Source organism: Lutjanus erythropterus, chromosome 18 (genome assembly GCF_056507025.1).
Source record: "Lutjanus erythropterus isolate fLutEry1 chromosome 18, fLutEry1.hap2, whole genome shotgun sequence".
NCBI classification, from domain to species: domain Eukaryota; kingdom Metazoa; phylum Chordata; class Actinopteri; order Lutjaniformes; family Lutjanidae; genus Lutjanus; species Lutjanus erythropterus.
Window position 1 is genome coordinate 36501626 of NC_139334.1, and position 14420 is coordinate 36516045.

Genomic DNA, 14420 nt, shown 5'->3' on the forward strand with positions numbered 1-14420 from the left:
CAGTTAACCTAATTAATGCATATCTTTGGATTGTGGGAGGAAGCCACAGAACTCAGAGAGAACCCACACAGACACGAGGAGAACATGCAAACTCACACAGAAAGGCCCTGACCCAGCCACAAACTCCCCAGTGTCCCAGCCGGCTGGGGGATTCAAACTCAGGACCTTGTTTCTGTGAAGCAGCAGTGCTAACCAGTGCGACAGTGCTATGTTTATCTTTTAAGGAAAATTCACAATTTTGTGCCCTCAATGTTGAGGCAATTTTCCCTTTGATATCGAAAATAAATGTATGCAATGACAATGTAATGCCTATGACAGTTGTCATGAAGTGTCATTCAGCCAGACACGTCATTTTATACATACAACATTAAGAATGTTTGGGATGTGTTTGTCAGCACAACTTGAAGAGACTATTTAGTTTCATTTATTAACATTAAATGAAACCATTATATTGTGTTTGACATTGGTTGTCATGAGACCATTATAACTGTCATGAATTTTTTCTTTGATCTCAACTACAGTGATAGATTTTGGACTTATCATATGGATGTCTTTAAGTATGTTAAATGTTAAGTCAAAAATGTAATGAATCATTCCCTTGACCACAGTGGTGCCATTATGACTGGTCATAGAGATGTCATTAAATGTTATAAGGCCAGTTGTACAACATAATGTTGTAGAACTGATGTGATTTACAGAGCTGATCTGCTGATAACTGTAGCAGGCATTAGTCAGTTAACCAAAACCAACCAGATATGACAGCATAATGTAATGTTAAGGTTAGGGTTTTTTTCCTTCTCTCTATATGTTCTTTTATTTAGGTGAAACTGTCCTTTAATTAAATCGTGCGTGTCAATTGTAAACCAGTGTCTCAGTCTACACTCATAAGAGCTCATTAAAAATTTGGATATGTAGGTCTAAAAAGCTGCTCCAGAGACATGAAGTGTGTAATAACATGGACAATTATAGATTTAATACAATTTAATCCGAAAAAAGATGGACCAAGAATGAACACCACCTGTTTGAAGCTTATATTATCCATATCATATCATGTGTGCAGCTAAAACCACTAATTGACAGTTTTAGTTAAATGAGATACAGAATGAAGTGTTAATTAGTGAGCTGTAGAGGTGTTACGGAGGTATATATATATTTTTTACTTTGGACGGAGACAAGCAAGCTCTTTTCTTTTCCTCCAGTCTTATATATTTTTATATCATGATGCGCATTGTACACATAAGTCTTATTTTTCTTATTTCTTATTCTATAACTACTTCTGTTCTATTATAATATATATCTATAACAACAGTATGTTATTGTTTGGGAAAACAAAGCACATACCATTACTGTATATATTCTCTTTATTTATTATTGCCATTTTGTCTCCGTTTTATTTTTTAATATTTTTTCTTCTAATTGTACTATGCAATATATTTTTTCTATTCTTGAAAGGAGCATCTGTAACATGAATAATCCCCCTGGTTCTGATTTATGTTAAGCTAACCATGTCCTGGCTTTAAGTTTGTTATTGTAAAGATATGAGTTTTATATCAATGTTCTCACATCATCGTCAGAAAGAAAGCAACTCAGTCAGTTTCCCAAAAACTATTACTCCATATTGCAGGAACCTTATTTTGAATTCTAGATGACATTAAAAGGAAATTTAATGACGCACAAGACATCTAGAATTTCTCATCTGGTGCACTGGTGTAGCTTTAGGTTCATTATTTATGTTGGTAGTATAGATCAGTTTCAGTGAGTTGCTGAAACATGCAGCTACAGAACATTCAACACAGTCTCACTGTAGCTCACAAAAGATTTGTGGACATGGACACGAATTTTCCTTTTTTTTTCATGGAACTCAACTTTCAAATCAATGTATTATCCACTGTCAATCTCATTGCGTGATCAAGTTAGCAACAATAAATATGCAACATTTCACCATCAAAATAAAGGTCTTGGCTAAGTTTGGCCACAACTACTACTACTGAAAGTTTTGGAAAAGATTGTGGTTTGGGTTAAAATAAGCACTTCTTCAAAACAATAAATATGCAACATCTGGTCACACTTTCATAGTAAAGGTGATCATGACTTCAGTTAAAATGTCTTGTTTGAAAGAATCAACATTCACACATTGCTGTCACACAGAAACTGAACCCCTGCTTCCTGAGTTACAGTCTGCACCTCCTTCAAACGCAGATGTTTTTGTACTTCATACTTCGTCCTTCGTCCTTACCTTCAACTTCAAAGTTGCCACGACTGTCACGAAAAATACTGTCAGTTTTTGTCGATGTACATGAATCTACAGATTGTTTTTCATGAACTGCTGTGACACTGGGCTGAATATAACCTGATGAGCCACAACATTCAAACCACTGACAGGTTAAGTGAATAATATTGATCATCTCATCACAGTGGACACTGGAATTTCAAAATAAAGGCGTTTCTTAAAGATGACAATATAAACCAGTATTGTCACTTTGCATCAATCATTGAACACTGAATCAATATTTTGATCCAAATCGATCATTACACATTGGGGAGCGAAGGCTAGCCCCTCTGATCTGATCCTACAGAAGAGCAACTGTAGCACAAACTGATGAAAAAATTTATTGCTGGCTATGATGGTAAGGTGTCAGAACACACGGAACATCACAGCCTGCCGCGTAAAGGGCTGCATACCACTCAGAGTGCCCATGCTGAGCCCTGTCCACCAGAACTGGACCATGGAGCAGTGGAAAAAGTGGCCTGGTGTTGACAAGGTGTTGACTTGGCCACCAAATTTCCCAGATTTCAATCTGATCGAACATGCGTGGGATGTTCTGACAGAACAAGCCCACACTATGAAACTTACAGTAATACCACATAAAACATTCAGAAGTCTGTGGAGTCCATGCCTTGATGGGTCAGAGCTGTTTTGGGGTTAATGTTGTGGTTGATCGATGTATATTTGTAACATTTTTGAACAGTGTGTAGAAGTTTTGTAACTTTAAAGCCAGTTGAAGTGGAAAATAAGGTACAGTCATGTTTGGGTCAGGTTTCAAATCCACACTTAACACTCTGTGGTGAGTGTATGTATGCAAAGGTTCTACTATAGCTTGAACAATATGAAGACTTTAATGAGTGAGCAGTGTCTTGTTACCACCTTCTCTCCCCACTGTCAGTTTTCCATCACCTCCTCTTTCTGAGAGGGTAAAAAACACATCTCTTCTTCTTCCTGTGATAGTGCAGGTCACACCTCCCGGTTCGGAGGCGTGTGAGTGATTAAAAATGACAAGGAGACATGTCGAGTGTTATTCATCAAAGAGCTCCACCTCGCTCCGGATCAGAACCAGCCCGTCCACGGGGGGAACCAGGGCGGGAGGTGACTCGGCTCCCCTCCGGCCCCGAGCCAGACCCCGAAGTGCTGATCGCCCCCCTTCCCCTGACTACACGTCCAAGTGATTACACCCCCCCAACCCCTCACTCAGACACAAACACACACACAGGCACACACACACGCTCAGAGGGGCTAATTAAGGCTTTAATATGCAAATGAGAGCCGCAGTAAATTACACAGCTGGCAAATATGCCTGTTTTTGCCTGAAAATACATCAGGAGTGCAGCGAGGAGTGTGTTACTGCTGTTGTTGTTGTGTTTGCAGAGAGACAGGGGATTGCCCCCCTCCCAACAACCACCACCACCTCCCCCTCAGCAACCAAAGCCCCCTCGTCTGCTGGAGTGACTCATCCAGCTTTGTCCCTTTCAGAGGTATCAGGAGGAACAGTCGACTCTCTGCACAAGTAATGTTGCATTTTAGTGGGGGACACAACTGGAATTTGGTTGTTCTGAATACTAATGTTCACTAGACTCCTAATATGAAGCTCATATCAACGAGTCCAGCTTTGATTTGATAACAGACTCACTGACAAGAGTCCAAACCTGACAGGACTCTTTTCTTAGCACATCTCATTTACTTATTCAATTGCTCAAATAAGTTCTCAAAAGTGGAATTCATACAGTCTGCATCTTTTAACTGCTGATTAGGCAGCTGGGTCACAATGTAATTCAAACATTTTTAATAAAATAATAATAATTATTATTATTTTTACACATTATAGGGTTATAGGTATAGGGTTTGTCCAGGATTCCAGATAAGTGACTAATTTCAGCTTCCAACCTCCACAATGCAGGTGAGTTTTGATTCTAGGGCTCAATATATTGGAAAAGAAATATACCAGCTGTTTATTTTTTTTCATAGCGTCAATCAGGGACACTGTGGTCACGTCTTGTAAAATTTGTGGTTTTCCAAATCTGGAGGAAACACTGGATTACAAATCTGGCGAAGCAGACAGCAAACAGCCCCAAGCTCCAGAGCCCAGAAAACCCCAGGTTCAATTTGGATGTAATTTGATTAATTGCAAATTTGTTTAAGAATTTGCAAGTAAAATATCAACTAACAGGGACAGCTGTGTCAAAGTGCAGTTTTAAGAACTGCTGAATTACTTTAGTTTACTTTGTGCTCACAATGTTCAAGGTCCTGGTTGTTTTTGATGAAAATGCCTCACATTAATTGATATAAAACCTAGTAGCAGGTGATGTTAAACTTTAACTTTAAACATGTTTTTCCAAGATTCAGTAGGTGCCAAATAGAATTATATTCCTGTCAGTGTTGAGAAGGCTTTCAGATCTATGTTGGGATACAGAATTTCCAGACAACAAAATTTGACAGTCAAAGCAACATCCCATTCGCCTGTTTCCATACCATGTAACTTTGGTGGGGGGGTCGCGACAAGCATGTAGACCTATGTGAATGATTTTGGTGAAAGTGGATCATATCACATGTAGAAAATATTTTTCCCTTTGATGTGCTCTGCTCCACCTCAACTCTCTGTGATTTACAGAGTTTCCTGACGGACAGTGAAGTAAACTGCTGCTAAATGTAGCCACTGTTACCTAATTAGCTCAGCCGTACTGCCCGGACTTGGAGATCTGAACACCAGAGGAGTGCTGGTGTTTACAACGCCAGCACAGGAGCTTTGGACCACTGGGAGGAGGAGGTTTTCAGGTCCGGGATGGGGTAAATGCTGGCAAAGAGCGCCATCAGTATCACGCCAAAACTGGTGACCAAAGAGGATGTTGATAGAGGATGCTGAGTAAAGAAAAAGAGGGAGCGACAGAGCAAGAGGCCACTGGACAAGACTACATGTGGGCCTGGTTAGTTAAGTCAACCTGATTTGACCTGTTTTTGATCATGAATCATGTCCATATTTACCACAGTGGTGGCGAATAAGTGAACTGCACTGAAACTGGGGGTACCAAACTGAAAACACTAACAAAATCTTAACAATCTTTAAAGTGGAATATGTAAAACTAGCAACCAAAAATGGTTACTGCTATCCAAATTCAAAATACTAGAGTGAGTTGTTTCCTCCTGGCTCCTCCTCAGGGACACTGGACTCCATGCAGACTCCAGTAAACACAGTACAAAGTGAACTAATATTTGTCACAGCCACAGCTGTCTGTGCACATGTCTGTTTGGGAGTATTGAGCCCTGAACCTACACCAGCACATGAAAAGTGCAACACTATACGCTGACTGTGATAAGTGAGGATGAGTCCTTCACCGTCAGTTGATCAGCTGATCATAACTCCGTCAGGTGTCTGTTAATGTAAAGTTCAGCCTGTTATCCTAAAAACAAAAGCCCACTGCTCTGTGAATACACACTCTGGAATTGGGTGACTTTTGGGTCATTCAGTGACTGACTGCTTTGCTACTTTAAAGACTCAATTAACATATTGCTCAATTTAACCATTATAAACATCTACTCTGTCTAAAAAAATATTAATGATTTCTTAAACAGAGATTAACTCATTCAGTGAACATTCTGTATTCATTTTAGCTCCATGTAAAGACAGACTGTCAACAAAGGTCAAAAATGAACTAAAGTTCTGCACTAGAATATACATTTCAAAGGAGATCATGCTGGTTGTTGGAGAGACCATGATTTACTCATGATCCTCCTGATCAACTTAGCATGGTTATGCAATTTGGACTTTGTATTTGGCCATATTCCAGTTTTATTGCAATTGCAATTAATTGTGTAGTCCTAGTATCTGGTCATTTTTTTCTTTGGAGGGAGCTGGATCTTACAGTAAGGCCCAGCATCACAGGGACAGTCATTTTTCAATCCCATAAATGAAATTTCATTCACCACCTGGGTGAACTGACCCTTTAAAAAAAAGAACTTTTATCCAATTATGAATCTGAATGGTGTAGAAATAGAGCTCTAATGGTCATGGATATATTGTACCATCCTGCTGTTGCCTTTTCAATGATTTGGCTTCAGTGACGACGATACCAATAATGATACTGTATGTCACATCGAAATGTGTTTCAACTATACTTAATGTATGTGGTCATACATTTTGGCTGCAGTTTGGTCCAAGGTCTGGAGACATTTTTCAGTATTTTTTGAGTGACTGCAAGAGCAATACTGAAAATTTAAGTTCAGTAGAACTCTATTAACTTCTATAACTCATCCTGTTTTCCATTAAAGGGTGAATTTCTTTTGTTAGGTCATCAGAAATATGATGCTCTCTGGTTCTTCACTTGGTTAAAAGTTGTTAAAAACAGTCTTTCTCTTTTGCTCTCTGATCTCTGTGTGCTGTGTAGTGTGCTGTGGTTCCAGTAGGTGACTGACTGATGTGGTGGCAGTGTGAACCCTGGTCCCCCCCGGCTGCTCGGAGCCGTTCCCTGCTGCCCTCTGAGGCGTTGCTGGGAGGTTTGTTCTGCCTGGTTGCTGTTGTCTGCCTACGTACTCTGTTCCCCAGAGCATCGGTGTCATCATGATGCAACTGAAACCTGAGTGCCGACTACATGCATGGTCAGGCCGTCCTGTCACCTAGCCACCCTACTGGGACTGACCGTGACAGGAAGGGTGCCCGAAAACATACCAAGAGACCTTTTTGTTTCACGCTGTTCCTAAAATAAGAAACCATGCTCCTTCAGATGGTGCCCTCTGTGCAGAACATTTCCCACAGCAATCTCTCCATGGGCCCATACAAACACACGGATCTTTTCTCAGATGTCACTCCTCTACCTCTTATATGCACGCAAATATCATTTAAAGACACCAAACTAACAGAGGAGTCAGCTTTTAAGGCTGTTGGATGAAACAAAGATAGTCACAGCTCATCTGTTCACAGATATTTTTGACCATCGCCTGTAGCCTTGAATTTGAGATATCGGTCATTAACATTATTTGCAACCAATCGTAGTTTGAACAAACGGCTGTTTCTTACTGGAGATCAGTGATGGTTAAAACAAGGTTAACCCGTTGATACCACTGGGCGTGGCACATCTGCACCATAGTTCTGATCCATCCTCCACATAGCTGCAGGTCCCACCAGCAGCGTTTCAGCATCAGAACATTTTGGCCATCTGATTATGTTGATCTGGAATCACCAGCACTGTGTAGAATGGCCACGATCAGCTCTAGCTGACATAGTGTAGCCACTACACAACACAGCCAAGCTAAAGGTTCTGCAAGCCTATACTTAGGCCTTTGAATTAAATGCTAACATCTTCATGGTAACATGATCACAATGTTAAAAAACAAAGACTAGCACAGCACTGAGTGTTTAATATTGCCACACAAACGTTTTGGGCCAGTCACAATTCTTTAGCATGTGTTCTGGCCATTTCACTAGCAGTATACACAGGGTTAAGTATAGATGACCACAACCAGCACAAAAAATACATCCTTTCAGGCACAGAATCACATAATATAATATATTCAAACATAAGAAACTAAAGATACAAAACACAGAATATATTCACTTCACAGGAAACAAGCCAGTGAAATCTCTTTTGGGAGCAAGGGTATTTCAGGTAGACTCTTGCAGGCCATAGAAAAATTCAAAAGGGCCATATCTGGTTTGCGGAACAATAGTTCAATAGGCCTGATACAAATGGTGGGTGCTTGGGGTTCAATAGGAGCCCACTGTTCAAATTTGCCCCTGGGCCCTGTAATGGTTTAGTTCGGCCCTGCACCGTAACAACTGTTCCAAGATAGTAGTGGTAGTGGATTTTTTTGTTTGTTTGTTTGTTTTTAGAGAGCTGAAGACATGACATGAAAGGGAGCAAGAGAGTAGGGGAATGACATGAAGCAAAGGACCGTAGGCAGGAGTCAAACCCACAACCACTACAGAGGACTCACAGCCTCAGTGATGTAATCCAGCTGTTGACGTCATAGAGGTTTAGCATTTTAATCATAGTTAGTGATTATATGTACTGGACTGCTTTATATTCAGAGGTCTTTCTAACATTCTGACCCACTGCTGTATTTATGACACCAGTAATAAACATGAAATTGAATTTACACATTTCTGACAATGTCAACAAAAACTGAACATTAAAAATAGAACAACTGCAAGAGACTGTAAAGGTGTGCTTAATAAAGTGGCCACTGAGTAAAGGTTTGATTTAACAATGTAAAAGTAAAGCTAATGAAAATGACTTTACCCTTCAAGTTTTAAAATACTTTGACTTCTTTTTTAAGAACCACAACTGCTCCTGACGTCCTCCTCCACAGGACCACTGAAACAAGCTACTGAACCTCCTTCCTGTTGCCTCTCCTTCCTGCATACACACACACACACACACACACACACACACACACACACACACACACACACTGCATGCTGCTGTAATTATCACTCAGTGAGACAACCACTCTCTAACAGCTCCACCTTGCTGACATGCGACATTCAGGAGAGGACACTCTGCTGCGTTATCACTGAACTCCTCTGCTGGAGAACAGCTGACAGGACGCTCACGTTGGCCAAATCCAAAGCCAAATATTTAAGCATCAAACAGGTAAACAGGCTGCCGAGGCTCCTCATCCGACCCACATTAAGAGCTGTAGGCAGGGGGAAGTTTAGTTCATTAGTGGGGCTGACAGAGCCCCCTGATAAGGATGTATAAACAGCTCCACCTTGCAGTGGCTACAGAGAGAAGTTGCCCCTCGGAAAAGGCTGCTTTCCACCAGGGCCAGGGTGCATGAATATTTTAGATGGGTAAATAATTAATAATTAACAGCAAACAGGCCAGTGATCAAATGGAGCAGCGTGGCAACAGACATGAAAAATCAGACTCTTGTAAACAAAGACAAGAGAACCCAGATTTCCTCCCCTCTTGCCACCTTCTTTTCTCGCCTTTTAAATATGCGCATCTTAAATTGCCCCCCGCATCGTCGTAAAACCACACACATACAAAAGGCACATGTATGAACACACAAACTCCGTATCAGCGACTCTGTCAAACACACACAAAGTGCTGCCATAACCCCCTCCGTCACTCACTCACATTCATACCCACACTTATTTTCCTTCAGAAGAATGAAATTTTCACGTATTCCTTGGCGACCCAGGGAATGTGACTGAGCGAGAACACTTGATCTGGCCACCCGCTGTTTTCTGATGGAAAGATTTGCTTTTTAATACAATCGTCACTCCTCCCACCTGGATATGCCACGCCAAGACAAATCCCAGCTGTGTGACTCCAAAACCTGACAGAGCTTAAAAATTCCCTTATTACCATTCCCTTAAAATACCCAGCCGCACTAACTCCCACCAATGGTGGAAATGCTAATCACGTCTCTCGGCGGCTTAGAGGAGCATGAAAACAGAGCCGCCAATATGGAGGCTTTGGTGCATGTGCAAAAAGTGAGGAAGAAGAAGACGACGAAGAAGTCCCAGCTATAATGACACACATTCACAAAAGCGTCATGGCTCTTAAAAAGCCGCTTCTCCAAAATCTGGCACATCTTGCCGTTTGACTTTAGCCAGAGGAGACATTTCATAAAAATCAGACTTAATCGTGTAAACAACACGCAGACAAACAGAAAACCACTGCAAACAAAAATAAAACAACTTTGGAAGCTGTGCACGGATCGCCTTCAGAGTTAATTTTAAAGTAAGCATTCCGTTCCTTGGAGATTTTAATTAATGCTTTAATATGCAAATAAGTTAGCAGAGATAAAATCATGACAAACAGATGGCAAGTGTGGGTAATTATTTTGTGAATCCAGCAGGGGCATGTATTAAAGTTATGGCATCGTTTTCCTCAGGCCTCTGCAGCCATGGATGGAAGAGAGAGGAAAAAAAAAAACAAGAATCACTGATGAAATGAGACACAAATGACTTACTTGTGTCTCCAAGTGACAAATCTGTGACCACAGTGAGTCGAATACATCACCAAAGACAAGATATTAAGGATAAGTAATCCTCAAGTCACCAATGCTCCTTCATTCTAAATAAGAAGGAAAAATTCAATGAAAGCACTGAAAGCTCCCGGACAGATACTAATGGACCTCACAGTGACACTGTTCACTCAAAAATACACTTGCAATTAATTAATGCTGTTTCGGTGATCACTGTGTCCATTGCAGCTTCATCATCTTATTATTATGTGACTGTAACAAGTCAGAGAATTAACCACTGCACAATATTACACCTCTGTCTTTTTCTAGTAAGACAGCGTGACATAGGTTTTACCATAAAATGTCTATTATAAGATGTGTTTTGAGTAAATGACAAGCCCAGTTGCCAGTATTTTAATGTTTGAGTATTTGTTTTGCTATTTATGTTGTCTATATCAAGTTATGTTGAGTAGATTATGATTGATTACACATTTTAGACAGCGTCACCTCGCTAACTAACACAATTAAAAGTTGTTTAATGGCAAAATATTTTTTTGTATGTGCACTATAAATGAAATCATTACATTAGACTGTTAATTTTACAGTTAACTGTTATATAGCACTTATACAGGTAATTTATATGGTTACATTGTTATATTTCATGGCACAAACCTTTATATGGTATTTTCATGTTAATAATATGGCAAAACACTGCTTTGGTTAAAAGTATTAACTTGTATTTTTACAGGAAACTATGGAACTAAACTCCAACCGTAGGAAAAGTTCTACCATATTTATTTATGTGGTTTTCTACCATAAAATGACACAACAGCTCCATCTATACCAGGGATCTGCAACCTGCGGTTCTTCTGCACTTCTTCAGTGGCTCTCTGCTTTGTCAAAAAATTCAACTGAAATTAAGAACAGCTCTTTTTTGTTAACATTTAAATTTTCATGTATCCAAAGTGATTCTTATATTGTCCAATTGTAAAAATGTGTATCTTTACATGGAATGAAAAGTGATTTTAATACTTTGTCAACTATAATATGTACTGTACCCTACGACTACAGTTCAGTGCCCTTTCCCCTAAATTTTACTGGTGGCTAGTGTTAACTCACCCGAGGCTAGCTCTGGATGCTAAATCCCAAAAAATCAAAGTTTCTGATGAATACAGTTGCAGCTCCAGACAGATTTAGTTTTTTCCTGTTCAGCTGAAAATGGCTTTGATAGTAAAGGCTGCTGACCGCTGGTCTTTACCAAATGCTCCAACCGTGGGAGACATGTTGAACTGAATAACTTAACTGTCCAGTGAAACAGCACATAAAGACGCTGGTGACTTGCTGTACTTCAACAGCAGGGATTCACATCTGTTACCTTCACCTACCTGCTCCTGTGGGGGGGTGTGGTCTAAATCCAGGCTAGCGAGAGAGCAGTTGATCCTCAGGGCCAGACACAGGGCCATCAAGCCTCCGACCTTCACCTCATTCTGACGGAGATCCAGCTGCTGAATCTGACGACTCTCCGCCAGAAACTCTGCCAACGCCACAGCTCCTGCACCAAAGAGAATGTGGCGTTGTTATCTGGGTAGCTGTATGGCTAGCTCTTGGCTAGTTACCTTAAGTAACAGTCTTTGTCTAGGCTGCAGTTTTTAGATCAGGTATGAATACATAACATTTCTTTTTGGTTTAAACTTCACTTAACAAGAAAGTCTGTAGTTTGGCTTCAGACACTTGGCTAAAATATGAGCTACATTCTGCATCCAGAGCAGCTCCACCTCTAAAAATGTTTCTAGAACAAAAATATTAACCTGCTTAGGTAAGCATGCTGCTTCTACATAAGAGTGTTAGAGCCAGGTATAAGAAAAAAACATATAGAGGAAGGAATTTTTTGTTGAAAGACAAATTGTTGTGAGGTTAACATGTTGAGACTAAAGTCTAAATGTCAAGGATAAAGTCAAACTTTCAGTATTAGTGCCAGACATAAGAAAATACTTACCATACCATTTTTTTATTTTTTTTTTTTTATTTATTTATTTATTTTTTCTATTTTTTTTATTCGATATCTTCTCAACATTTCAACTTTAATCTCGACATTTCGACTTTATTATTGAAATTTTGACTGTATTCTCCACATTCCCAATTCATTCGACTTTACTCTTGACATTGCAACTTTATTTTCAACATTTTGTCTTATTCTCAGCATTTCATTTTCATCACAAATTCCAAATACATAATTGATTCCACACTCCCCAACGTGAATATTTCTAGCTTTCTTAGTCTTCTACAATAGAAAACCTAATATCTTTCAGTTTTGGGCTATTGGTTGGACAAAAAGACCTAAACTATCACTATTTTTTAATAGTTTATAGAGTGATTAATGAAGAAAACAATCAGCGGATTATTTGATAATGAAAATGATTATTGTTGCAGCCCCATGCCGATTTTTCAATTACTGTACAAAGATGTGCAAGTGGGTAGATATTGAACCAAAGATGTATCACATCAGAGATGCGTATTATTTAAAAAATTATTATATGAGTACCCTTAAAGTGACACAGAGACCAATGAAGGACTTCATTCATACCTTTATTTCAAAGGTTTTTCTTCATGAAGAATGTCTGTGGTGCAGCAAGCCATTTAGATACTACTTGGTACTGGGTTATTTCAATTGATATCTCAAAGGTGCTCAGTGCTGATACTAGTCACTGATATGCAAATTTATTGGTAAAACAAATAGGAATACATTAACATGACTAGTTTGTTAATTTGGTCACAAATTGAACCAAACTGTGACCATAATTATCAAAAATATATTAAATGTAATTACATTACAATTCTATTTATTCTAATTCTATTCAGTAACATTGATTATTTGAACAGGTCTCACCAAGATGGACAGTCAGCTGATTGTCCTTTGCGTCTCCTTCAGCTGTAAATTCAGATACAATCACAGAAACTTGCTGCATGTAAAAGACACGTTGTACATGAATGGTACCTTCACAGGTGATGTTGGTCTGGGCCAGGCCGAGCCGCAGCACTGAGCTGTTCACCATCAGAGGCTCCCTGATCACCTGGATCCCCTCGTTCCCCAGGAGGTTCTCGCCCAGATCCAGGACCTGCAGGACCTTCAGCATGGGCTGCAACACAGTGATCCTGAAGTTACGCTGATTAACATTCATCTCAGCTCTCAGCAGGGACTAAACACTGTTCAGAGCTTCCAGAGACTTCTGCTAACAACACAAACTGCAGAATTTTAATCACTGTTTTTACATTTTAAAGTAACTTTTAAAGACTTTACCCAACAATGAAGCTTTGCTTTTGACTCTGTGCAGTGTGCTACTTTCAGTGTGCAAGTGAGCGTGAAAAGCCTGAGAAGTTTTAATTATCATTATTATTATGCGATGATTATTATTCCTTTTCACAATGTTTCCTCTCATGTTAAAGGCTCAGAACTTCTGTTTCCACTCTCCAGAGCCACATTAGCATTGAAGGTTGATTAGCTGGCACATAAAGCTGGGGGTGTCTGGGGCACCAGAGGCCCATGTTGCCCAACAGCTTGAAGAGGAACGCGCCACCCACTCCTCGGTTGTCCCCTCGCCTCGCCACCCTTGTTAAATTCCTCTGGTCACTGCTCCGAAGAGAGAGGGAGCGTGGGGGCGGAAAGGAAGCCAGGAAGGCAAACGACAGACCCGGGGAGCGTCTTCTTCTGAGTTAATTTGCACCGCGGTGACAACAAACACACTTGAGAGGGTCCCCCCCTTTTTTCCTCACTGAGTCGCGGCACACAGAGGCAACACCACATCCAACGCGTGGCGAGAAGCTTCTCCGGTGAAGAGGGGAGGAGGAGAGGGAGGAAGAGCATCTCGAATGGATATGCACCAGGGATAATAGCAGACAATTAAAGAGGCGACTGCGTGGTTGAGAGTGTGTGAGAGTCAAGCATGGTTGAAGCCTGTCAAACGTAAACCACGGGAGGGTTGAGAGTGAGAAGTTTGAGGGGGGTAGGAGTGTGAAACCACCAAAAACACAGTATGCTTTCACACATGACATGCTGGCTTTAAACAAAAAAACAGTGGATGCAGGCAAAGTAGACAAAAACGAGAGCCCTGCGTGACATATTCACCTCAGAATTATCATTTTTACAACTTTTTTGAACAAATTTAGACATCATTAGCCAGATTCTACAAATGGAAGTCAAGTGGATTTTGGCCCACATGTGAAGACAAGCCAAGAAACC

The 14420-nt window shown here is 40.2% G+C and overlaps 1 protein-coding gene across 1 annotated transcript in view; it reads right to left on the reverse strand.

Annotated features, from left to right (window-relative positions):
* The window catches only part of LOC146311411 (protein phosphatase 1 regulatory subunit 37), a 97803-nt gene that overhangs the window by 36231 nt on the left and 47152 nt on the right, over positions 1–14420 (reverse strand). Inside the window, exons 7-8 of the mRNA XM_084743011.1 lie at positions 13179–13320; positions 11569–11735 (exon numbers count right to left, since the gene is read on the reverse strand). Of these exons, the coding sequence (XP_084599137.1) occupies positions 11569–11735; positions 13179–13320 (309 nt within the window). The remainder of the gene's footprint in view (positions 1–11568; positions 11736–13178; positions 13321–14420) is intronic.